A 25,025-nucleotide genomic window follows, 5' to 3' on the forward strand; every position below is an offset into this window, starting at 1 on the left:
TACTCGAGTTGAGAAAGGAGTCGTGGTTAAGATGAAAAAATGAAATAATCTTATTTATATGGTCTCTATCTGATTTTAACAGTAATTTGATCGAATTTGGTCTTTGAATTTTTTTTTTTAAAAAAAAAAACACATATCACTATTGATGACTGGCGGGGATATGAGTAATTAAAATCAAAAATTTCATCGATAATTTTATGCAACTAACTAATTATTCTATGTTAATTTGAAAAGTCATTTTCCGTTTTAGTTGATGATCTTGGTAACAAGTTGAAGTAGTAGTTGCAACTTGTTTTGCTTTACTAGTTTATGTCAATTTCTACACATTAAGATCGTGTCAAGGTGCCAAGTAGATTTAAGTTGTCTTAAACGAAATTTTCCTCTCGCAATACGTAGATGACTGCTGGAAATCTTGCTTGGAAGATCTAGAGGGTATGATAGCATATGCATATTCAAGTTAATGTCGAGATAATTGATTAAGGAAAAAATTCAGTTTACTCCCCTGAACTTGGGGCCTAATCATATTGGTCTCTCTTTCTGAAAATCAATTACGATTGTCCCTATACTCTTAAATGAGATCACCCGAGTCCAAAATTTAAATTTGGCTCGAAACATGACGTCATGTGCTGAGTTGGAACCGACATAGGGGCCTATTTTTCAGATTTTAAACCCTACAAGGAGGACAAAATAGATATTTCTTATTTTTTATTTTATTTTTTCTCTCTTTTCTTAATTTTTTTCTCTCTTAATTTTTCTTCTTCTCTTTCTCCCTCGCTCCCTTTCTCTCCCCTCCTCAACATTGACGACCATGCTTCCACCTCCACCTCCCTTCGATCTGAAGCTCCACACCACACCATCTCGTTCCTCGTCATCCTCCTCGATCAGAATTGGCGGCGTAGGCACAAGCTTCTGTAACTTCTCTCTATCTCCCCAAACCCGATTCAAGCCCTAATCTCTCACTTTCGCCCAATTCGGAGCTGGAGGCCGACGGGCCGGAAAGGTCACCTCTGATCGGCGCACCCACGCCAAACCTTTCATCTCATCCTCCCTGACGTCCCCATGGTATGGGTTTGTCTAATCGTTGATCGAGGAGAGAGAATCGAAGCCTGAAGCTTCGGGGTTTTGCGGTGAAGTTTCGATGTGTTTTCCAGTGACTCCGGCGATCATCAACAATGCATGAGGTACAAAAATCGATCTCTTCTTCACGTTCTACACGATAGTATACATGGTTTTCGATTGCTTGAGTTATGAATGAATTGGTTTTTGGTTGCTTTCGGTGCCGACGAAGCTCACTGTGCACGATGGTTTTCTGGGATTTTTCTGGCAGCTGTTCAGGAGGTTCTGGGCTTATATCTAGCGGTTTTGGAGCGTGATAAATGCCTGGTTGGGCTTGTGAATTCAAGTTAAACTATGAATCTTGAATTATGAATTGATTGGCTGATTGTGATTATTGATTTGGTTGCTGTCAATCTTTCCAAGGTCGACGGCGAGGTTGCTGAGCTTCTTGGAGAGGCGGAGAGCGGGGAGTGTGGTGGAGGAGCTCGGAGGTGGCATGGAGGTTGGAGAGTTGGAGAGTGAGGCCATTGATGGATCGGAGATGGCACAGTCAACTTGTCGGTGGTCAGCGTGCCGATAGAGAAAAAAATAGAAATTAGATTAAATTAGAAATGCCTATTTTGCCCTCCTGAGGGGTTTTAAAGTCTGAAAAGTGGGGCCCTATGTCGGCTCCAACTCAGCACATGACGTCATGTTTCGAGCTAAATTCAAAATTTAGACTCGAGTGATGTAATTTGAGAGTATAGGGACCATCGTAATTGATTTTCAGAAAGATGGACTAATCTGATTTTAGGCCCAAAGTTTAGGAGAGTAAACTGAATTTAATCCATTGATTAATTACCCCATTGGTAGTGATGTGTTGTACATAATATTAAGGGTCTTTTCTCGTATACCCGAAAAGCCTTGGTATTTTTCCCAACTGCCCAACACTTTGGTATTACACTGTTGTTGATAAACAAAGACTAACAGGGATGGTTTAAACAAACAAATGTCTTCTGTATCCTATGTTGACCTTTAGGTTTTTCTACAGTTCTATTCAACAAAAAGGAACAGTAAAAAAACTTCAAAACAAAACAAGACTAGCCTTCAACATGCCACATTTCGCTTAACGACTCCTTGTCTAAGCGGCTACTCACAGGGCGGAATCACTGCTGCTTGTCCTAATTTTTTCTGTTTTTAAAACTGATTCTTTCGGATAAACAGTAAAGTTTTAGAACTTTTATATTTCCATGAGATGCATGCATTCGAATGTTTAAACTTTACATAGTAAACTATGAATGACAAAGATGAGTATGATAATGACATTTAGATTTAAACATAATGCTGATTTTATAAGTTAAAGAAGTGGGTGAACATCCATCTGAATTTATTTATTCAAATATACATATAGATTTAAAACAATCAGAGCCTCATTCTTAGGTAAACAGCAAAAGCTGTTTAGCTATCCATAAGAATGAGAACAGTTACTTACTTGTACTGAAAGCACACTACTTCACACCTAGACAGGAAAGGAAGTACACTGCTACTATGGCATTCGTGTTTGAGAGAATATTTTTCTGTCTCAAGTTTCGAATCTAGAATTGATATCGAAAGTTTCGAATGCCTTCTAAGAGAAGCTAAAGCTCCTTATATAGGGAGCGGAACTCAAACTAGAATTCAAAATACAAAAATGTACAGAACAACTCCGTGACTCCTGCTTTTCTGAGTGCTCCTGCTGGTGGAGGTCTGTCAGGGAAAAGCAAAAGGTGATAAGTGAAATGTTTTTTCACTTGTCCTTTCCTTTTGAAAAGGAAAAAGCAAAAGTAGCTTTAGAAAAGTCTAAAGTTCTACAGTCGCTATTTTGGTGCTGATTCTTCACCTGTAGCTTCACATGTTTTCATCTGTTTCAAACTGGTGGCCAAAGACAAAGGAGTTGTTGTCTGCCTGGGCCATGCGAGTTGTTGTTGCATTATCCTCGACGTCTGTATCAACATACATTTTGTGGTGGTTGTTATTTTCAAGCTTTTCCACCCAACGAATGCTTGCCATTGTCGAGTCTATCTCTTTTCTGGTTAGAGATAGGAATAAGTCACTGCTGACTACGTCAGGATGATCGTAAGCAGTGATGATTGTCTTTTCTCCTGCTGCCAGGAAGGTATTGTTGACATCTTCAGAGATGATATTTTTGATGTAGTCAAGGGCCATGGCTTTCATCCAAGGGATGCTGGAATTTGGTTGGCCGTTGTATGCTACACAGGCTGGTTGAAGATATCTTCTTTGAATAATTCTCACATAATGATATGGAGGAATATATTCAACCTCACCGTTTGCCTTCTGGATCCATTCTGGAGGAGTGGATCTGAACTTCAGACGAAGCTTACAGTCATTTTTCCTGATGTTCTTGACTGTGTTGACTATAATAGGCGGCAAACCTTTCATATCATCATTAGTTTTAGTCCACAGATTATGGACAAAACCATTTTCAACAAGCCAAAGCTTGTGTTCTTGGGGATGTTCACTTTGAACATTTACTAGGTATCTGCCAACATATGGTCCTGCGACAATAAAGAGAGTTGGAGGAACCAAGTTCTCTGGATTATGCCTTCCTATCAGACTATGGAATTCATGCCAGTCTGATTCATTCAGTGCCATGATAGGGACTCTAGCACTTTCTGGACTTTCAAGGAAGGGAAATTTTTCTTTTCTGACAGCACTCTGCTGCGTAGGAAGCTCTTCACCTTGTGGCCTACCATTTGCGTAAAGCTCTTCAGCTAATGCAAAGAGGGCTGGAAACATCAGACCACTGCTTCTTTCTTGAAAGGCAAATAAGAGATTATCCAGGATTGCCTTCTGGTGATAAGCTAGTCTCCTGCCAGTTCTGAATACAGGAGTGTCAAAAGTTCTTAATTCATAATTAAAAACATTTATAACTCCACTAGGAGTTGATCTGCTTTTTGGCAAAGCAGCAGCCATCAACGGTCTTGATGTGCCTTTACCGTCTGCCGTTTGAGACGGGCTAGCCAATCCTTTACCCTGGGATTGATCAGTTGGGACTAAGCCTTTTGAGCTTAGCAGAAACCTTTTAAGGATTTTCTCCTTGGTTTCTCTTGGATCCTCTTCAGGTTCCTGTTCTTTCCCAGCTCTTCTGCTTCTGGGATTACGACCTTCGTCGTCTTCTCTTTGGTTGAACATTGCCATTTCTCTGGTCAATGCGTCTGGAAGATAATTCTTGTTACCTGCAATTAATTCAACAGTATAATCATATTGGTTAAGAAATAATTGCCAGTTTGCTAATCTTCCTCTATCAGCAGCTTTGTCAAGTTTGAAATTTTTAAAATTCTTTACTCTGGCACAATCGGTGCGGAGAGTAAAGGTTTTTCCAAGATATGCTGGAGAATTTAAAATCGTTTTCTTGACAGCTAGAATTTCTTTTTCCCCTGTGGGATAATTCAGTTCTGTAGGGCTGAACTTGCCACTACAAAATTTGCAGATTTTTTCAATGTTAATTCCGGGCGCTCTCGCCAGAACAACACCGGACCAGTAATTATCACTCGCATCTGTTTGGAGGATAATTTCATCATTCTCTTCTGGTTGTTGAAGAGGAGGGAGGTTTTTACAGAGAGTTTTTATCTGCTTCACGATCTTTTCATCATCTTCAGTGAAGCTCCATTTTCTTTTGGAACTTGTCTTAGGAGATAACATTGCTGTTAACCCTGAGATTTTGGGGATGAAATCTCTCCCATAATTTATGACACCAAGGAATCTCTCTAGACTCTTAGCATCAGGAATTCTGCCTGGGAACTTCCATATCTTTTCAAGGATATGTGGTTGGAGCTTTATGACTCCATTCTTGATGTTTATCCCTAGGAAATCAACTTCATCAAGGATAAAGAAGATTTTCTTCTCGCCTAGGATAATTCCATGCTGAACTATCAGCTTTACTACCTCATGGAGGTGTTTCATGTGTTCTTCTCTGTTTTTGGAGAAGACCAGGATGTCATCTATGTAGACGATGCAGAACTCCGCTACATGCATGAAGATGTTGTCCATCTTTCTCTGGAAGATTGAGGGAGCTTGCTTTAGACCAAAAGGCATTACCAGCCACTCGTAATGACCTTGAGGCGTTCCAAATGCAGTGAGAGGAATGCTCTCAGGATGCATTTTGACCTGCCAGAAACCCGACTTTGCATCGAATTTCGAAAAGACTTTGGCTCCTCTGAGCTGGTTGATCAATACTCTTACTTGAGCAATTTGATAACCGTCTTTGACAGTCTTCTTATTGACATCTCTGTAGTCAATAACCATTCTAGTTTTTCCTCGTAGTTTCTCTGCATGATTTCTCACGTAGAATGCTGGAGCATGATGAGGGCTAGTGGAACGTTGAATTAATCTCTTTTTCAGGAGATCTTCAATATCACTTCTGAATTCTTTCTGATCTTCCTCTTTGTACTGAGGAATGGCTTTGACATGGCAGATGGCGTTCATGTCATGTAATCTCAATTCACAGACCACTGGGTCTTTTTCTCAAAACTTCTGAGGATTTGTATCCACATTCTGCTCTAGTAGTTTCTTGATTTTTTCAAGAGTGGGAATTTGTTGAGACTCAAGCTTGTTCTGAAAGTGCTTGAGGTTGTGCTCATGGATGAAACTAGCTTCTTCATCTTCACTAGTTTCTTCTTCTTCTTCTTCTTCTTCAGAAGATTCTTGAACAAGCAATTCTTCTTGTTGCTTGATTTGGAGTATGGGTTGAAATTTGGGTTTGTAGGTAAGATCACCACTATTCTGTTGCGATCTCTGATACTGAGTAGTAAAACCGGGACCTACCACACTTTTTGCATGTGTGAGTCGGTCTGCCCAGAATACCCGTTCTCCTTTCCTGAAGCCTATTGCTTCTTCATCATGAATGAATCTTTGTTGGAGAATAAAATCATTTCCCAACAAGAAATCAGAACCTTGGCCTTCAGATTGCCAAACATTCTGGATGATAAATGTTCCTCCACCAATGGTGATATGAACATTTTTTGCTACTTTCTTCATGGTGAGATGGCTCCCATCAAATGTAACACCAGTAGCTGACTTTTTCTTATCTTCTTTCCAGAGTTCTTCTAGAATTGCAAATCTCTTTGCAACCGTAAATCTCGATCCATTATCTACAAAGGCATGTAGATGATATTTCCTGTGATTCGGGAATTTTAGTCCAATCTCTATGTAGTTGCTGTATCTACTGGTAGAGACGACCTTCGATTGATGAAGCTCATTTTCTTGCGCTTGTTTCGTTGGAATGAATGGTTTACATTCTTTTGGAACATTTTCCTGAGTGGGTGATTTGTCTGTATCATCATCCCAATCTGTAGGAACTATCTCTTTGCTGTCTGGATTACTGAACCATGACGGAGGGTCATATCTGACTTTATAATCAAACTTGCCGGATGGTTGGCCAAGTAGATCCCATGTTGCAGTATCCTCTTGTCGTTCTAAGAGATGAACAGTTTCTGATGGTTTCACCAGTTCTACCTTTTCTGGTATTTCAACCAGTACAATATCTTCATCGATTTTTTCTTCATCGATGATTTCTTCCTTTTTCGAGGAAGAGGGTTCCATGGTTTCCTGGAACAGAGTTTCAACTTCTTTCGCCTTTTGTTCAGCGAAATACTCTTCATATTCTTGCTTAACCAACTGGCTGACAAGACCATTCTTGGTTTTTCTTCTTGCTTCAGCTATGAAGCATTCTTTGTGATAGGTCTTCTTAGACTCTTCACAAAACATAGGGAGACCATTCTTTTCGTGACATAGGCAGTAGTCACAAACAAATGTACTAGGGTTCACCTGATAAGAAGACATGAAAGTTTCTGTCTTGCTTTCTTCCCAGTTTTTGATTCTCAAAACATTCATTTGTCTGGATTTGACTCTACTTCAGAATCTGTCTCAGACTCTTCTGATGAAGTTTCTTCTTCAGACCAGGCAGAATAAACTGACCTGTCGTCATCTTCATCATCAGAATAGGCTATTTCGTAGCCTTTCATGTTTGCTACTTATACTATTTGCTCATATTCTTCAAAGAGAGCTTTAGTAGATCTTTTACCCTTTTCCGGGCATTCATTGGCATAGTGCCCTTCAGCTTTGCATAACCAACATCTACAAGCTTTCTTGCTTGGTTGTTGTTTATGTTGATGGGAATTCTTCTTTTTCTTGAAGAATTTCTTCTTAGGATCTTCATCCTGCTGCTTCTTGTAGTTGGAACTTCTCTTGAATTTCCAATCCTTCTTCTGATTACTCTTTTTGAATTTTTTAGAGTAATAATTTTTTTTCTTTTTTCTGCGGAAATTGGATTCATGACATCCCCAATTTGTGGGTATATCCAGTATTCCATAGCAGAAATTCTCAACTCCTTTGAGTTGCTTCTTGGCCATCTTAGCTCTAAGATTGGCTTTGCATTGCTCCTTCAGTAGTTGCCGGATTCTGTCGGCAATTCCTCCAACTGAAAATCTTTCAATTGGTTTTTCAGCTATGCTTTCTCTCACAGCTGTTCTCCAAGGTTCAGGGAGCTTTCTGTGCAACAAATTAACTAGATCAGTATTCTCTAGTTCACCAATTGTACAGTAATATTCCTGAAATTCATTCAGGTATTCTTCAAAGTATCTCATGTCGCAGATCTTGAGCGCATAGATATTCGACTTTGCCGTTTCTTTGGCTTTTTCACTCAGATTTGAGAGATCTCCACAGAACTGATCGTACAGGGGTACTGCAAAATCATACGGAGACTTGGAATTTTTTATCTCTTCAAGCCAGTCTCTTCCTCTGGCAGTTTCTTTGAAAGATAGGTAGTACTTTTTTGCCACTCCTGTGAGAGTAGTCTCATAGTACACCTGCAAATCCGGTGCTTCAAATTTACCAAGGGTAAGTGCAGAAGCCATCATCAGGCTATCTACCCATTGGTCAATGGTTTTACTTTTATCTAGACTATTGTCTAGATTCAACCAGATGCCGTAGTTCGTGATAGGAACTCTTGGCAGATTGTCCTCTGGGACGAATCTTTGGGAATTTCTTTCCCCTTTTTTACCTGTGGGGGCTTTCTGTAATGGGAGTTTTACTTTCCCTTTTTCTCTGCTTATGAAAGTTCTGGAGCTCTCTCCATCTTCCATTTCAAGATCTTGGTAAGGAAAGACTTTTCTCGTCTTTCTGCATTTGAATTCTTTCATCTCTTCGATTAGTTTTTCTAATCATTCAGGACTTTCACAATTCTCAGCTTCTTGATAAAGATCATAGAGCTTCTCAGCTCTAAGCATGTGAATTGGTCTGAGTAGATCAGCTTCCAGATCTTCTTCTGATATTGGCTCTTCCATAGTGGGTTTTGTACCACTGACACCGGCTTCTCTGGTGCTATAGCTTCTTCTCAGAAGACTGTTGTTTATCCTGAGGTTTTCAGGACCGACATCACTTTTTCTGTGGTTGTCGAAGTTGAGGCTGATTTCTCCAGTTCTTCTACTCTCGTAGATCTTGGCTTTTGCACTTTCTGCTGGTAGCTTCGAACCGGATAATTTCCATTCAATAGGAAAAGTTACTTCATTCCAAGCAACTTTGTGAATCTGCTGTGAATGGTTCTTCTGGCTGGTGAGGAATCCAGTAGTGAGACCAGGGATGTTGGAAATCCGTGTCTTTGGCTCTACTGTGGTACTCATCAGTTTCTAGTATATTCTGTATACTATCGCCAATTCTTGCATATCATTTTTCATTGATATGCCATCTGTCTTGACTCTCAGTCGGAGACAGTGGGCTGCATCCTTCAAGCTGGTTGAGAAGTTGGGGAAGCAGTTGAAATATGCCACTTGGTTGCACAGTGATGCTTCTAGAGTTCCCAACAGACTAGGTTGGAAGTCTGTCAGTCGGTTGTCTTGCAGGACACACAGGACTGAACAGTTGATGCCTTCTCTTGCCAAAAGCTTTATGCCGACTTGGACTGCTCCAATGTGCATAAATTGGTACTTCTTTGCTTGTGCTCTGGCAACTTCAGCTGGAGTGATCATCAAGAGATCTGTGTCTCCAAATGTTGAGGGGGTTGTGAATTCCAGTACTTTGAAATGATGGCTGTCCATCAGGTCAAATGTTCCCCGTCTGTAGATCTGTTTGAAATCTAGCTTTGGAATTGAGGCGTTTTTTACCTCGTGCTCGATTTCATTGTATTCAAATTCTTCAGAATTTAGGAGTTGGACTCCTTTCTTTTTTCCAAAGATGCTTAACATCTTCATTTCTCTTTTTTTCCGGGTTTTCATACCGGATACTAGTCTGACTAGTAGATGGTTCCAGAAAAATCATGTTTGGAACACGATTTGAGTTTGGTTTCTCTAATGGTTTGAACCCATTAGTCTTCTTTTTTACTGTCAGCACTTTCTTGTCCTTCAGTATCTTTTCCAGCGTTTTTTGCTGTTCATTGATTTTTCTACTGACACTCGTCAGTTTTTCTTCTTCCGTTTTTGGAAGTTCCTTGATATAATCCAGTTTATTTTCCAATCTTTCCAATTGGTAGAATATAGCAAGTAGTTTCTCTAGAGTCGACTGACATCTAGATACTTCTAGTAACAGCTTCTGATATTTCTCATCAGAAGATTTTAGTAGAGAATTTATTTTCTCTAATAACAATTCGGACATAGTCCCCATTAAGGAGGGGTTCTCCTTGAGCTATTTTACAAGCTCTGATACCAGTGATGTGCGGATCTAACCAATGCTCAAATAATCAAGAGGTTTTTGTTCCTCTTGCAGAACATCCAAGAGATTTTCTATCTCCTCTTCTATTCTATAGATTCTAGTCTGTAGTCTATAAATAATATCCCAGTAATTGGGAGAATCCCTACTAAGATTATCTCTATAGGCTGTCAACTTTCTCAATTTCTCTCTTTCTTTTTGCAGTTCTTTTAGTAGTAATTTTGCATATAGCAATCAACTCAAGTCTGTCTACAATCGATATTATGAATAGTAAATCGTACTGTTTACCTTTCGAATTTAGAGGATGATTGTCAATTATATATATATATATATTCAAATAAAAACTCTGATGGGCCCACCACGTTTCTAAAACCGTTAATTAAACAAAATTAGATAGTAGACTATATGAAAGAGACACATGCAGATGCAGACTCTGACAAAAGGCTTCAAAGAAAATTACTAAAGAAAGAAATAAAGGGTACTAATGGTAGGGATTTTGAAAAGATAGGTAGGTAGGAATGAAAGTGAGAAAAGGTTGTGTAAGAGGGAACAAAAATAATACACTGCGGTGTATGAGAAGTATTTTCCCAGATTTGGGGTGTATGAGCATTAACCCTAATATTAATTTCAATGTATACTACTTTGCATGTTTTATGATATTATCACCATGCATGTGTTCTTAACTTGCATATTTTCTTTCCATTTGAATTGAATTAGTACTTCGAGAGAGATTCAAAATTTCAGTAGTTCAAAAATTTCAAGTGTTGATGAAAATTTCAATATTTTTCTGTCAATATTATTGGTACCCAAAAATCAGTTTCGAAAATATTTTAAATATCACTCTAATATCTGTAAGAAACTAAGAACCAATTACAAAAAAAAATTTGACTAGCTGCTAAACGAGAGAGAGAGAGAGGGAAGAAAACCCTAGTTCGAAAACTTCAAAGTTTGACGGCATGGAAGAGGAGGATGAGATGGTTGTCCGACTGGCTGCTTCTCTTGGGCTGGCTGATGTGCGTAGGCCGGTGGATATTCTGCCATCTCGTGGAGAAGGTTTGCGACGTTCGCAGACATATCTGGTGGGGAAGTTGCTGACGACTAGGGTTTTAACAAAATATCGTTCATGGACATGCTCCGTCGTGCATGGAGATTGAATGGACGGTACATCGCTCAGGAACATGGAGACCGTTTTCTGTTCACCTTGACGGATCCAACTGACCGTAATTGCATCCTTCGAGGTGATCCTTAGGGTTTTTGATAGAGCTCCGGTTACCCTAGCACCGTATGATGGGGTGGGAGTGATCAAGGATGTCCCGCTCTTTACCTTAGCCTTCTGGATCAAGGTACGTGGGCTGCCACCAGACTTTCATACCGATCGGTGCTTGTGAAGAATTGGCAGTGCTTTGGGGCGGTATATGCAGAAAGACATAACAGAGTTTGGAGAGGGAAGGATTCGGATCCGGGTTGAGATGAATCTTTTGCAGCCTGTGATTTTCCGACATAGCTTCACGGTGGATGATGGGATTGACGTAGATCTGGATTTCTTCTTTGAAAACCTCTATGGAAGATGTCAAGATTGTGGTTTGATTACTCATGTGAGTCTACCATGTGATGGGCCGCCCTTACCGGCGGAGGTCAGGAGTGAACAGTCGCCGGCACGATGAAACATTGATAGGGTGTGGAGTTGTGTGGATGTGTCTCCCCATGTTGGACCAATGGCGTTTTGAGCACAGCGGAGTGCACAAGTTGGACTAGAGAGATTTTTGCCAGTAGCTAAACCAAAGGGGAGGAAGGAAATCAAGCGTAAGATTGTTACCGGCGGTGGTGAAGGAAGTTCTGGAGTCTGCAAGGCACCTGTGCTTGAGCTAGTGGAGACTGGCAGTGAACCAACTTCAGGAGGTCCAGGGCAGGAGCTGATTGGCAGTGGTAGTTCTGTGGAGAAGGAGTTGCTGGAGGCAGCTTCGAGTTGTGGTATGCGTCGAAAACGTGTGGATGAAGAGGATAGCTCTCCAAAGAAGCTGCGACTGAGTCTAGCTGTAGGTAGGACAAACTTGGATGCTATGACAATGGGATTGTGTCTTGTGAAGCCCATGAAGGAAGTATACAAGAAGAGGCCGGGAAGGCCAAAGGGGGCAAAGAATAAGGCAAAGGAGCTTAAGGTAGTGCATGTTTCCCCTATGAAGAAGTCACCGGCAAAGAAGATCAAGATTCCTAGGAATGAGGAGAAATTGGTGAATGGTTTACCGGAGTTCACCGTGGTGGAAGCAGCTCATGGTTCCGACCCATTAAAGGGTAAGGAGCCAATAGTTGTTTGATAGGTTGATCCTAGTTACTATTGTCTATGCTGGTAGAGATACCTCTATGAGTCTTGTGGAAGTACTTAGTTTTTTAGCGTACCACAATTGCGTGCTCGGTGTGTGAGACTAGGTAGAATAGATTGTCTGCAAGGCGAGGTGTTTGTATGTGGCATAGGCTACTCAGAGCATAAGTGTCTTATTGGAGTAGTCTTGTACTATTTCTTCATATATGAACGGAGCATACTATTGGTATGTCTCAACTTTGATAAAAAAAAAATTACAAAAAAATTTGAAATTTTCTAAGGTTGCGCACAAAAACTCTTATTTTTCTAAGGTTGCTGCTCATAAAAAGTTTTAAAACTCTAGCTTCCTCTTTTGTCTAAGGCCTAGGGGGAGTATTGGCATCAAATAGTTGTATTATTGATGATGAGTAAAGCAGTATTACCCAGTCGGCCTTTCGTAGTAATGGCATAGGAAGTTTCTGGACAACTTCATTCTATGCTCTAGCTAGCTATCTATTCCAGACTGGGTCGTCCCAGGTTATTTTCTGAAAATTAATAAAACACAAACAGACATGGAAATGTATAGTCATGCGAGATGGTGGTTGTCATTCATTGACTATCAAGTATCACCATGTAGCCATGCATTAACTTCTGGCCGCAAGTGTGGAATAATGGAATATAAATCATAGAAACAACCAAATAAAGGAATAATAGAAACGACCGGTGCCAGAAGTCTTTCCAAGTTTTTTTTTTTCGACAAAGATGTCTTTCCAAGTTGTAGGAACGTATTATTCCCGTAAGAAGAATATAGACCATTTTTTTTTTTTTGGAAAAGAAAGGATTTTATTGATGAATACGATGAAGATCGTACATGAGGGCATCCAATATTAAGTTTGGAGAATTTACAAACCATTCATGATGAACATTAGAATCAAAGCTATGACTAGCAAGCCTATGAGCTACTGTATTAGCCTGACGAGAGGCATACCTAATACAGATATCATCAATAGAAAGTACCAGACCTTTAACCTCTGCAATTAAAGCACTAAGAGGAGATAGGTCATCCACATCGTTGTTGATAGCCTGCACTGCTACTAGGTAGTCACTTTCAACCACTATTTTTGTTACTTGCATGACTTGCAGGAATAGCAAACCTTGTTTTAAAGTCAGCAGCTCGGAATGTAATGCAGAACTAACAAAGTTCATCCTGTAAGAGAAAGCAGCAATGAATAGCCCTTGAGAGTTCCTAAGAACACCCCCAATGCTACCATAAGGAACAGAGGGCATAAAGGCACCATCTACGTTTAGTTTCAAAGTGTCACCAACAGGACGGCTCCAATTTTTATATAACCTTTGTCGGCTCTGAGAAGAACACACAGACAAATTAGCTTGCAAATATTCCTCATACCAAGCCAAGGAAGAGGCCACCAGACTTGAGGTAGCTTGAGCATGATTCCGCCACAGAATAGCATTTCTATTTCTCCAAACACTCCATAGGAGAATTGGCAACTTATCAAAAAGAGTTGAGGCCAGAGAATTAGCCCTCTCCAGGAACCATTCTTTCCATGGTAGACTTGATGACTGAATAAACAATGGTGAGGCACTCCACATAGCACGAGCAATATAGCAATCACAGAACAAGTGTTCAAGTGTTTCAACTGCCTGTGAACACATGACACAATTCAACTCACCTGTGTAGCCTTTCAAAATAATATTGATATAACCATTAGGGATAGTGGGGTGGTAGAAGGTCCCAGTCTGGAACCCCTAGGTCTGGTTTTCGAATCCCTATGAGGCCTTGGTGGCCAGCTAATGGGTGCTTAATGCCCCGTGGCGTTCGGAAGGGATTAGTCCGGCTCTGTTGGGATACCTCCCAAATGGTGTGTGTGTGTTACTAACTATCTAACGCTAATCTCCCTCAATCAAAAAAAAAAAAAAACAATAATAATTAATAATATTGATATACAGTACGATTTGATCTAATGATATAAGTCTCACATTCGTAAGTGATGGTTGTGAGTTTGACTCATGGAATATTAGTTTTTGTAATTCTCAATTATTGTTGATGTGTATGAGTATAATCATTATATAAATTAGATTTAAAAAAAAAAAATATTGGTGATTGGTCTATAGATTAAAAATTTGTTGCGATGTCTTACGTTGTTTAAGTTAGATTAAAGTATACATAATTGATGTATGGCTGGCCATATAGATTAGAAAGACCGGCGACGAAGAAATTAGAAGTCTTCAAAAATGAGGTAAAACAGAGATTTCATGTTGGTCATCACACACCCCATTCCTTCCTTCTTCAGATTTCTATGTAATTCTGAAAGTGAGAGTTACCTTAGAATTCCCCCAGTACGTTCAAAGTCTTCAGGTGTAATTATCTTGGGTTAAGTTGGATAGAGATATTTATTTAGTCAAAATATATTGTAAGGTTAATTGCTTGTTAAACCTGATAACTATACGAGAGAATTGCATATTTGGGAGAGAAGAAATCAAATTATACATACATCTAAAGACGGATCCACTGTTATACTGTTCATCCGGGATTGTCTCTTTTGCCCTTTCTGTTTCCCATAATTACTCGCTGCCATTCTCACTTTTTTTTTTCCCTGAATATATGTATTGGACTTAGATGTTGGATCTGGAGGTTTCTACACCGACATAGGCTTCTGTCTATATCAGCGGGTTTAGTCATTCATCAAAGCCACCATCTTTGTTGCATCCATTCATCCAGAGTGAACAATTATCAAGAAGGTTTGTTTCTTCAATTCAGTTCTCTAATTTAGACGAATCAGAAACGATTCGAGCTCTGTTTTCGGAATCCAAAAGAAAGAAGGAAAATCCAATTCCAAACGACTCCGATCGTCTTCTTGAGCATACAAGGTATGCCGATTTGTTTCTCTCTCTTCTTTATCTTTCCAAGTTGTCTGTGTGTCTTTTGATTGCTTTGCTTTTTGATGTGATTAGAAACTGAAAGCTTGAATTTTTGGGTTTTCTTGATTGCTTGATTCAAATCACTATTGCTATCATTATTATCGACTTCATTTGGTTTGCTAGCTGTTAGAAATTTGTGATTTTCTAGGCATATGTTTAATCTGGATTTTATAATGAAATCCAACCATACTTTCAACTGATGAGTTTTTTCTTTTTTTTCTTTTCTGCTGGAATTTTGTTGTTTGTCGAAGAGAGAGAGAGAGAGAGAGAGAAGAAGGGGAAGGTATTTTTTTATCTTCACCGATATAAGATGGGTTTTGTATTTTCAGTTCATCGAAATGAGAACTGCTTATTGAAACTGTTCTGATATCTATGATTTCAGGAATCTATGCAAAGAAGTATCTGAATTATTGTTTTACCACTGTTATTTCGGTATGATGGTCTAAAAATTTAATTGGATTCCATCTATTGTTGCAGTGATGGCATCTACCAGCACAACGAAACGGGTCAAAAGATTGTTGGAAGGAGGATGTAAACCTAATCAATTTTATCAAGTTAATTCAAAGAGATGGAAAAAAAGTGGGTATATTTTCTTATGTTATTTTCTATTTGAAAGCAGGATATTTACTTTAATTTTGTTCTTGAATGAATGAGTCTCTCTTTTTATATATTTTTGTTGAATGAAGGTATACGGTCTATATATTGTTTGGTTGTGGTCATGGTTTGATTTTTGTAACATAATTAATCTACATTGAGGTGAGTTAATGATTAATTGTTGGCAGATAGTAACATTGAATTTTTGTTTGTTACTTCATTTGCAGTGTATAGGTTTTGAATGCTCTAGCTTCTCCTCCTTTGCTTTTATTGTTCATGGAAGTTGTTTTTTCATCACTAATCTATGAACAATCTGTAAAGTGTATAAACTAATTTGTATTGGTTGGTTTTTGGGTATAGTGTTTGAGGAACAAGTAGTTGAAGGATCGAATATAGTTGGAGATGAAGACGCGTTCGCAATGCCAGAAGGTAGTTATTTTCTCTTGGTTTTATGGAGAAATGTAATTTTAGTGATAGTTAATTTTGCTTGGTTTCGCTTGAATGTTGCTAAATGAATGCGATTATTATTATTGTTTTTTTTTTTTTAATTTATTTTTATTGAATAATATTTTACAGTGTATATTATTGACTGCTTAGCTATGTTTAGAGTTATGTCATTGCAGATTGTATGGTCGTTGCTTTTTAGCTAATTGAATATGTTTTCGGTGAAGTTAAATGTTTTAATAAGAATATCCATTGTTGTTCTGAAAGTTTATTCATAAAGAATCTTATATATTGTACATACTTATATAATGGTGTAGTGCTTGCCAGTACAGTATAATGCTATGATCCTCTTCCTTCATCTGAAACATTTGCAGCAGATGCAAAGGTTAACTTGAAGAAAGCGGCAAAAAAAAAAAAAAAATAAAAAAAAAAATAGAAGGACAACCAGTTTGAAAGGTTAAACTAATTAATAATACTAGCTTGGATAATGAGGTTAATATGAAAATTTGTTCTCGATTCCTATACTGAACGCTTATATTTATGAGTTGCAGTTTTTTGTTGATAATCAAGTGTGCATTTTTGTATCTATTTCTGCAAGTGCTCCTTTTTTTTTTTTTTTTCTGTTTCTTTTTTCACATTTTTTTTTTCTTTGGAACACAGGTGAATGCTCAGTATCATTTGGTCAAGCATCATATCAAAGAAGCAAGCAAGGTTATTTATTTTTTGATATTTTCAAGCTATTATCTTGAACAAATAATTATGTAAATTATTTACCACGGAATATTTTTTTGTTGTTGCAGGACTGATTGTCCCCTACAAAGATTCAGGTGATAACATTTATACATGTGATCATTGCAATGCAAATTTTTGGTTTGATGAAGCTATCAAAAAATCATCATCGAATGCATCTCTTATTTATACAAACTGTTGTAAAAAAGGTCAAATTAAAATTGAGCAATCGAAACCAACACCAACTTTCCTTGAAAATTTGTTAAATCCAGATAAAGGCCCAGAAAGTAAGTTATTTAGAGAAAATATTAGAGTTTACAATTCGATGTTTTGTTTCACATCAATGGGAGCATCAATTGATCATAAAATAAATACTGGATCAGGTCCTTATGTATTCAAAATCAGTGGTCAAGTACATCATTTAATGGGATCTATATTACCTTCTGACGGAGACTCTCCGAAGTATGCTCAATTGTACATATATGATACGAAAAATGAGGTTTCAAATCGAATTAATGCGATCGATCCAACTCATGTTAATGAAAATATTCGATTAGATATTGTTCAAGGACTTATAAAAATGTTTGATGAGATTAATGAATTGGTGAAAGAATTTCGAACTATAAGGGATAAATTTGAAAATTGCTCTCTACCTGTATTAAATATGATTATACTTAATCGTCAACCTGCTGATAGTAAACAATATGAAATGCCTTCAACTGATGAAATTGGTGGTTTAGTTGTTGGTGATATTGGAGAATATAATTCAAATAAAGATTTAATTATTGAATCAAAAAATGGACAGTTACATCGTATTTCTAGAATACATCCGAAATATATGTCATTACAATATCCAATTCTTTTTCCATATGGTGAAGATGGATATAAACCAGACTTACCAATGCAACAAATTATAGGAGATTATAGAAAAAAGAGACAACGAATATCTATGCGAGCATATATTACGTATCAAATTCAAGATAGAATTAACGAGGTTAGTACTTTATTAAAAGGGGGACGATTATTCCAACAATATTTAGTTGATGCTTATGCAACAGTTGAAGAAGATCGTTTAGATTGGATCAGAAAAAACCAAAAAAAATTTCGAAGTGAAATTTACAAAGATATTTACACTGCAGCTTTAGCTGGAATGAATAAAGCTTCTGATTTAGGGAAAAGAATTATTTTACCAAGCTCTCATACAGGAAGTCCACGAGATATGATTAATAACTATCAAGATGCTATGGCGATTTGTAGAAAATACGGAAATCCTGATTTGTTTATAACTTTTACTTGCAATGTTAAATGGATAGAAATTCAAAGATATTTTCAAAGTAAACCGAAATATAGAGTTGAAGATCGGCCTGATATAATTTCAAGAATTTTTAAAATAAAATTGCAAGATATGATTACTTATATTAAATCTGGAGAACCCTTTGGAGAAGTTGAAGCATATGTTCATACAATAGAGTTTCAAAAAAGAGGACTACCACATGCTCATATGTTATTTTGGCTAAAAAAAGAATATAAATGTTATACAGCGATTGATGTTGATTCTATCATTTCGGCAGAATTACCAGACAAAAATACAAATCCTGAACTTTTTAATATTGTTAGCCAATTTATGATACATGGACCTTGCGGACAATTAAATTTGAAATCTTCCTGCATGCGAAATGGAAAATGTTCAAAATTTTTTCCAAAACCATATAATACAAACACTATATTCGAATCGAATACACCTACTATATATAGACGTCGTGATGATCACACAAAATTTGTAGTGAAAAATGGTGTTCATATTGGAAATAATTTTGTTGTACCCTATAACTCAAATTTATTATTAAGATATAATGCACACATAAACGTTGAATTATGTTCTCAATCTATGTTAATTAAATATTTATTTAAATATATTAATAAAGGTCCAGATAGAGCTCGCATCCTATTACGTGAAGATTTAAATGACGAAATTGCAACTTATCTTAATTGTCGATATTTAACTCCTCATGAATCTGTTTGGAGATTATTTGAATATTCAATTCATTCTCGACATCCCGCTGTTCAATATTTACAAATTCATATGCCTTTAGAACAAAATATTATATTTAATGAACATCAATCAATTGACTCAATAATAAAACATAAAAGTATAGCAGATACTACGCTTACTGGATGGTTTAAAGCAAATATAACTTATCCAGGAGCATCTGAGTTAACTTATATAGAATTTCCAACTAAATTTGTATGGGATGATCATAAAAAATGTTGGACACCACGACAAAAATGTGAAAGTATTGGTCGAATAGCATATGTACATCCTGTAGCAGGTGAATTATATTACATGAGAATGTTATTAAATATTCAAAAAGGTTGTCAGAATTTTGATTCAATAAAAACAATTAATGGCATTAAATATTCTTCCTATCAAGAAGCTTGCCGATCCTTAGGTTTATTAGATGAGGATAAGGAATGGATTGAAGCATTAGAAAATTGTTTACATTTTGCAACAGCTTTTGAAATACGTCAACTATTTGTTACAATTATTTTATTTTGTGACGTTGCAAGTCCTCAAATGTTATTAGATTCATACTGGTTACATATGTCAGATGATATTTTGCATAGAACTAGAGTCGAAGTTGGAAATCCGAATTTAATCTTATCTGAATCAGAATTAAAAAATAAATTATTGTTTGAATTAGAACAAATTTTTAATAGATCATCAAGTTCGTTAAAAGATTATCGATTACCAATGCCTGATACAAACAAACTATTTGATTTAAATAATAGACTTTTAAGGGAAGAATTAGATTATGATTGCCTTGAATTAAAACGCCAATATATGAATTATATAGTTAAATTAAATGCAGGTCAAAAAATTATATATAATGAAGTTATGAAAGCAATCGAAGAAAAAACATGTAATACTTTTTTTGTTCATGGTTATGGAGGAACCGGTAAAACATTTTTATGGCATACAATTATAAGTAAATTAAGATCTGAAGGAAAAATAGTCTTAGCTGTTGCCTCATCTGGAATTGCTTCATTGTTACTCCCAAATGGTAGAACTGCTCATTCTCGATTTAAAATACCTCTAATAGTTAATAATTTATCAATATGTCCAATAAAAAAAGGTACTCAACTTGCAGAATTAATTAATAAAACCGAATTAATCATTTGGGATGAAGCTCCAATGTGTAATAAATATTGTTTTGAAGCATTAGATAAATCTTTACGTGATATTTTATCAAATCCAGATGATAATGTAGCTAATAAACCGTTTGGCGGTAAACCAATTTTATTAGGTGGAGATTTTAGACAAATTTTACCTGTTGTTACAGGAGGAACGAAAGAACAAATAGTTGAAGCTTCATTAAACAGTTCATATATTTGGTCATCATTTAAAATATTTAACCTTACAGAAAATATGAGATTATCAAGAACTGATTTAACTGATGAAGATAGAATAAGTATTTCTACCTTTGCAAATTGGTTGTTACAAATTGGAGAAGGCTGTGTACATTCAATCAATTATGAAAATGATGAAGATACATCGTGGGTTGAAATTCCTAATGATTTACTTATTCACACTTATACAAATCCAATACAGGCAATTTTTACTGCAACTTGTTCAAATTTTAATGCCAATTATAATGATTTCAATTATTTAAGAGAACGTGCAATTATTACACCTCGAAATTCTACAGTGCGAGAGATAAATGATTATGCTATAAATTCATTACCAGGCAACACAACTACTTATTTAAGTTCAGATAGTATTTTATTAAATTCTGGAAATAATGAAAATCTTAAGGTATTATATCCTATAGAATTTTTAAATAAACTTGAATTCAATGGATTACCGTCACATGAATTAATTTTAAAGGTTGGAATGCCGATTATGTTATTAAGAAATTTAGATCAAATGTCTGGTTTATGTAATGGTACAAGATTAATAATAACAAACTTATTTAGTCGATTAATTGAAGCAAAAATATTAACAGGAAATAATATAGGCAAAAAATATTTTATACCAAGAATTGTTCTAACCGCAACTGAAAATAAATGGCCATTCACTTTTAAAAGACGACAATTTCCAATAAGACCCTGTTATGCTATGACTATTAATAAAAGCCAGGGTCAATCTCTAAATTACGTTGGTGTATATTTACCAGAACCAGTTTTTACTCATGGACAATTATATGTTGCACTTTCAAGAGTTACATCTAGAAATGGATTGAAAATTTTAATAAATAATAACAACGATATATGCAACAGGTATACAAAAAATATAGTTTACAGAGATGTATTAAAAAATTTATAAACCAGTTAATCATATTTAAAAAGTGAATTGAAAATTTTACCTATTAACTTCTTCTTCTAATTATACTATATACTAAAGGTTATACTTCATACTAAAGGAGGATACAACTGTTCTACTGTTCATTCCGGGCGTTACTGTTCATTCGAGCCCCAATTGAATGACGCTTTTGCCCTTCTCTTCTTCTTCTAATTACGGGTTGCCATGCTTCTATACGTTTCCAGACGTCTCCATATGAGGCAACCGACCTCCTCATATTTTTCGTGAAGTCTCTATCTTGAGGCAATATAGAGAACTGGGTCTGCTTCCACCGACCTTTGTAACCGACTCCAACCTTCGTCTCATCGACTATATCTCTTTCAGTTGAAGATTCTGGATTTTGTGAAAGGAGCTTCAGAGCACACTTGCTCTGATTTTTGTTATGGGTGTGTTTAATTTCATCGGTTTCTTTCATTTTTGAGCTGAATTGACAGAGAGTGGGGGTTGATTGGTTTGATTAGAGTTTGCTTATGAGGAATTTGTATTTGATTGCAGGTAGAGGTTCTGGGCGATTGGTTGGGCTGATTGCGAAAAGGTGAAGGTAATTTCTAGGCCAAATTTATCAAACTGATGCTATTGTTTCAAAAGTTATGAACTCTTTAGTGTTGTTCCTCCTGCTAATAGCTTTGTAATTTTTTTTAATTCGACAAGAAAATATGATCTATTGTGATTTCTGCAATGCTTACCTATTGTGATTTTTTTAATTGGACAAGAAAATATGATCTATTGTGATTTCTGCTACGCTTACCTGTTATGATTTTTTATTTGTGCTTTTCTTTATGTATGTTTATATGTTACCTTGAAAATGAAATATGATGAGATCTATAATGAAATTTTGGTATGGGAATTAGTAATTTTGATTGAGATCTTACGGTTTTGCAGTTTTCTAAGGTTGAATTGCTCCCAAAAGGCTTGGAAATCCGGTTTCAATTGCTTGCAATAAGCTTGGAAATCTGGTTTCTTTCACAGAAGGTATGACCTTCAGCAGTATCAATTGCTCTGTTTTTATTTTCCTCCACAGCAATAGTGCATGTAAAATCCTTTTCTGAATTCAACCATGCTTGGTTCTTTATTTATTCAACTCTTAAACTATGGAGATATATCATTTGTGTTTATCTACTGGATATGTGGTTGTAAATAGCATCATTGTCTCAGAGTTTACTCCATGATTATTTTTATTTGTTGTAAATAGGATCATGGTCTGAAAGTTGCACAGTTGTCAAATAGGTATGCATGTCTGGAAATCGATGTCAAAAATAGGTATATAAAGGCAGCAATATCTCAGAGCAGTCAATTTCAAATAGTTTTTATATGTTTAGATCCTGTTTATAAGATGGCCAGCAATCAATCATAATTATATGTAATAACGGAGTTTTATCTGTTGAAGGTCTTAATGTCAGTTGTTATGTGGCTATTCTCTATATGTGTGGTGTTTCACATTTTCTTGACTCATTGATTTTTTCTTTATTTGTTTTTAGGCATTGAAAATGTAATTTTCTGTTTTTATGTAGTTCAGACTCCAAAGTTGCATATACTCAAGAACTTGGGAAAACCAGTTTTTTAAACTTCTTGACGCAGAAGTTTGACAGTTTAAGGATTCTGCTCCAAGGTTAGCATTTTGTATATATGCTAAAGAGAGAATTGTTTTAGAGTTGTAATCTGTAAAGGTCTTTTCTATTGCTCAGCTGAATAGTAAGTCATGTGAAGAAGAATTATATATCTTTTCATTCTTTTGGAATTAACTAAGAACAAATTTTGATGTAAGAGATATACTTTTGTTTAATATACTCCATTCCATAGTAGTTAGAAATATTCAATTTGGCACTATGGCAAAGTATTAGTTAGAGTGCAGGTGTGTGTCATGTTAGGGAACAAGAAAAGAGGGAAACAAATTTATAGAAACAGATTGGTTACAATGACTTTGTTTTCATCCATATATGTTGGAAAAACTGAAAATCGTTACACTCTAACACTTAGGCGCTTTTAGTCCAAACAGCTTTATCTTTTCAATGAGAAAAAAACAACTTAAATTTTCTTCATTAGTAAAGATTTTGTACAATGAAGCTGCAGAAGAACTAAAACACAAATAAGTATCAAAATTAATCAACTGTATCAACTTTGTACTTTACAATGACTAAAAGTTTTGGTTCTTCCAAATTCTTATCAATTAAATTGTGAAATGATAGCTTATCAATCATATCAATCAGGCTCTTTCCAACCAATTTTTTATCGTTTGTTCACTGGTTTGTTAATCTGCATCTACTAATTAACTAAACTAAAAACCAGCTCTTTACTTTATTTATACCAGTAACATGCTTTTAAATAGTACCTTCTGCAGCCTTACCTTTCTGGCAAAAGCTGAAATCAATTGGGAAGCACGAACAAACAAGTGGTGACTCTCTATCCTCTACATCAAAGGTGAGTAAATTTGATTTCAACTAGAAATCATAAAACTAAATGATTTTGTCGGTTTATCAACTTTCCATCAATTCTAGATCGATTTTGTTGTTAATAATCAAAAAGATTTTTAATTTCTTACTAACAGTTATGATCAACCTTGCATCTTTTCAATTAGTTTTAAACATAACAGTTATGATCAAATTTTCTTACAACTTCAATTTTTTATACGTTATTTATTAACTTTGTATCAAATCTAGATTGCCATCAAAATTTGTGAATTTGTGAATTCTGTTTAATGGCTAATACTTCGTATCAGTCCTTCAAATTTATGTTTTCTCATACCTGGTCTGAATTTTTCATCATTCATGTTCACAACTTTTAATTGATTACGAATTGCTTTGTTCAGTTGGAATATAGTGTGTGTGTTTTACAAAAGATTAATGAAAGAACTTGAGTCATTTGATTGGTAATATATGAAATTAACAGGGGAAGAAGGTAGATAAGATAACTCGGAGAAAAGGAAGAGGGCACGGAAAGCTGTCACGGTTTCGTTTTGATTGCGCACAACAATCGGTATTTTTTTTTCCCCAGAATCGCGACTTGATCTGTTGTGGGTATTTGTAATTTTTTTTTTTCCGAGTTTTTGGGTTTGCTCTGTTTGCATTTTTGGGATCATTGATTGTATGATCTTAATGTCTCTGTTGAAGGTTTGGGTGGCTGTGATCTTAATTTCAGAGCCAATTTGGACTCTGGAGCCTGGAATATCATCTGGGTTTTATCTGTTTTAGGTGTTTGGGGGTTTAATTTTGAGATAGGGCTTCATGACCTTCATAGTCTCTGCAAGTGTTTAGGGTATTGTAAGAAAATAATTTTTTTCAAAAAATTAGCATCAAAGAAATATAGTTGAAATGGTATGGTACTCAATACATGTGTAGAAATATAGTTGCACGTCTTCTGTTACTAAAATTTGATATTTCATTTGGTTTCTGATTTAATTAAAACTTTGTTATTCATTCAGAGAAACAATATGCTATCAAATTCTCTGACTATTTATTTCTATTTTATATCAAACGGCAATTTTCAAATTCCTTCCTGTAGCTCTAACTCTGTTTTCTTTGTATTAAAGTGACAGGCAATTAACCCAAAAAAAAAAAAAGTGACAGGCAAGGTAAACATGGAACAGCAACATCATCACCATCAGGAACTAAAGCACAGGCTCGCAAGCAGAAAAATGACTAAACATAAATAACTATTGTACAGCTACAAGTGGTAGAACCAATGCCTCGAACCAGCTCCAACAACAACTCCAGCATTTTGCGCAGCTTTTCCTTTTGTTAAGGGAGAATTGATCCCCTTAACAAGATCAATCATAATCTCCACCATGTAACAATAAGTCCCGCAGCAAAGCGCGGGCACCTTTTCTAGTCTATTACTAAATGGATAGGAAAAACGTTACAGTCTGAGAGTGAGAGGCTGTTACATATACACCATGAGAACCAATGAGAGGAAGACATGTGTCAGTAG

At 36.1% G+C, this 25,025-nt stretch overlaps 1 protein-coding gene across 24 annotated transcripts; it reads left to right on the forward strand.

The window, feature by feature from the left end:
- The first annotated feature begins 14,692 nt into the window (after positions 1-14,692).
- Positions 14,693-24,986, forward strand: LOC112168203. 24 transcript variants are annotated; one of them, XR_002924136.2, is made up of 12 exons: positions 14,693-14,923; positions 15,452-15,553; positions 15,929-15,997; positions 16,673-16,723; positions 16,813-16,839; positions 21,287-21,487; positions 21,597-21,642; positions 21,984-22,073; positions 22,618-22,710; positions 23,440-23,519; positions 23,988-24,074; positions 24,628-24,951. XR_002924136.2 is itself a non-coding variant. In XM_024305323.2 (8 exons), exons 2-7 carry the CDS (start codon positions 15,454-15,456, stop codon positions 22,042-22,044), a joined length of 348 nt encoding a protein of 115 aa, XP_024161091.1. In that variant the 5' UTR covers positions 14,697-14,923; positions 15,452-15,453; the 3' UTR covers positions 22,045-22,073; positions 22,613-22,867. The 24 variants fall into 24 exon arrangements, 12 of the variants coding, with proteins under 12 accessions (XP_040362563.1, XP_040362559.1, XP_040362561.1 ...); XR_005799972.1 differs by having other exon boundaries at positions 21,597-21,636; XR_002924142.2 differs by lacking the exon at positions 21,287-21,487 and having other exon boundaries at positions 22,613-22,710; positions 23,410-23,519.
- Positions 24,987-25,025: the final 39 nt, after the last annotated feature.

The sequence above is a fragment of the Rosa chinensis genome, chromosome 5 (genome assembly GCF_002994745.2).
Source record: "Rosa chinensis cultivar Old Blush chromosome 5, RchiOBHm-V2, whole genome shotgun sequence".
Lineage (NCBI taxonomy): Eukaryota > Viridiplantae > Streptophyta > Magnoliopsida > Rosales > Rosaceae > Rosa > Rosa chinensis.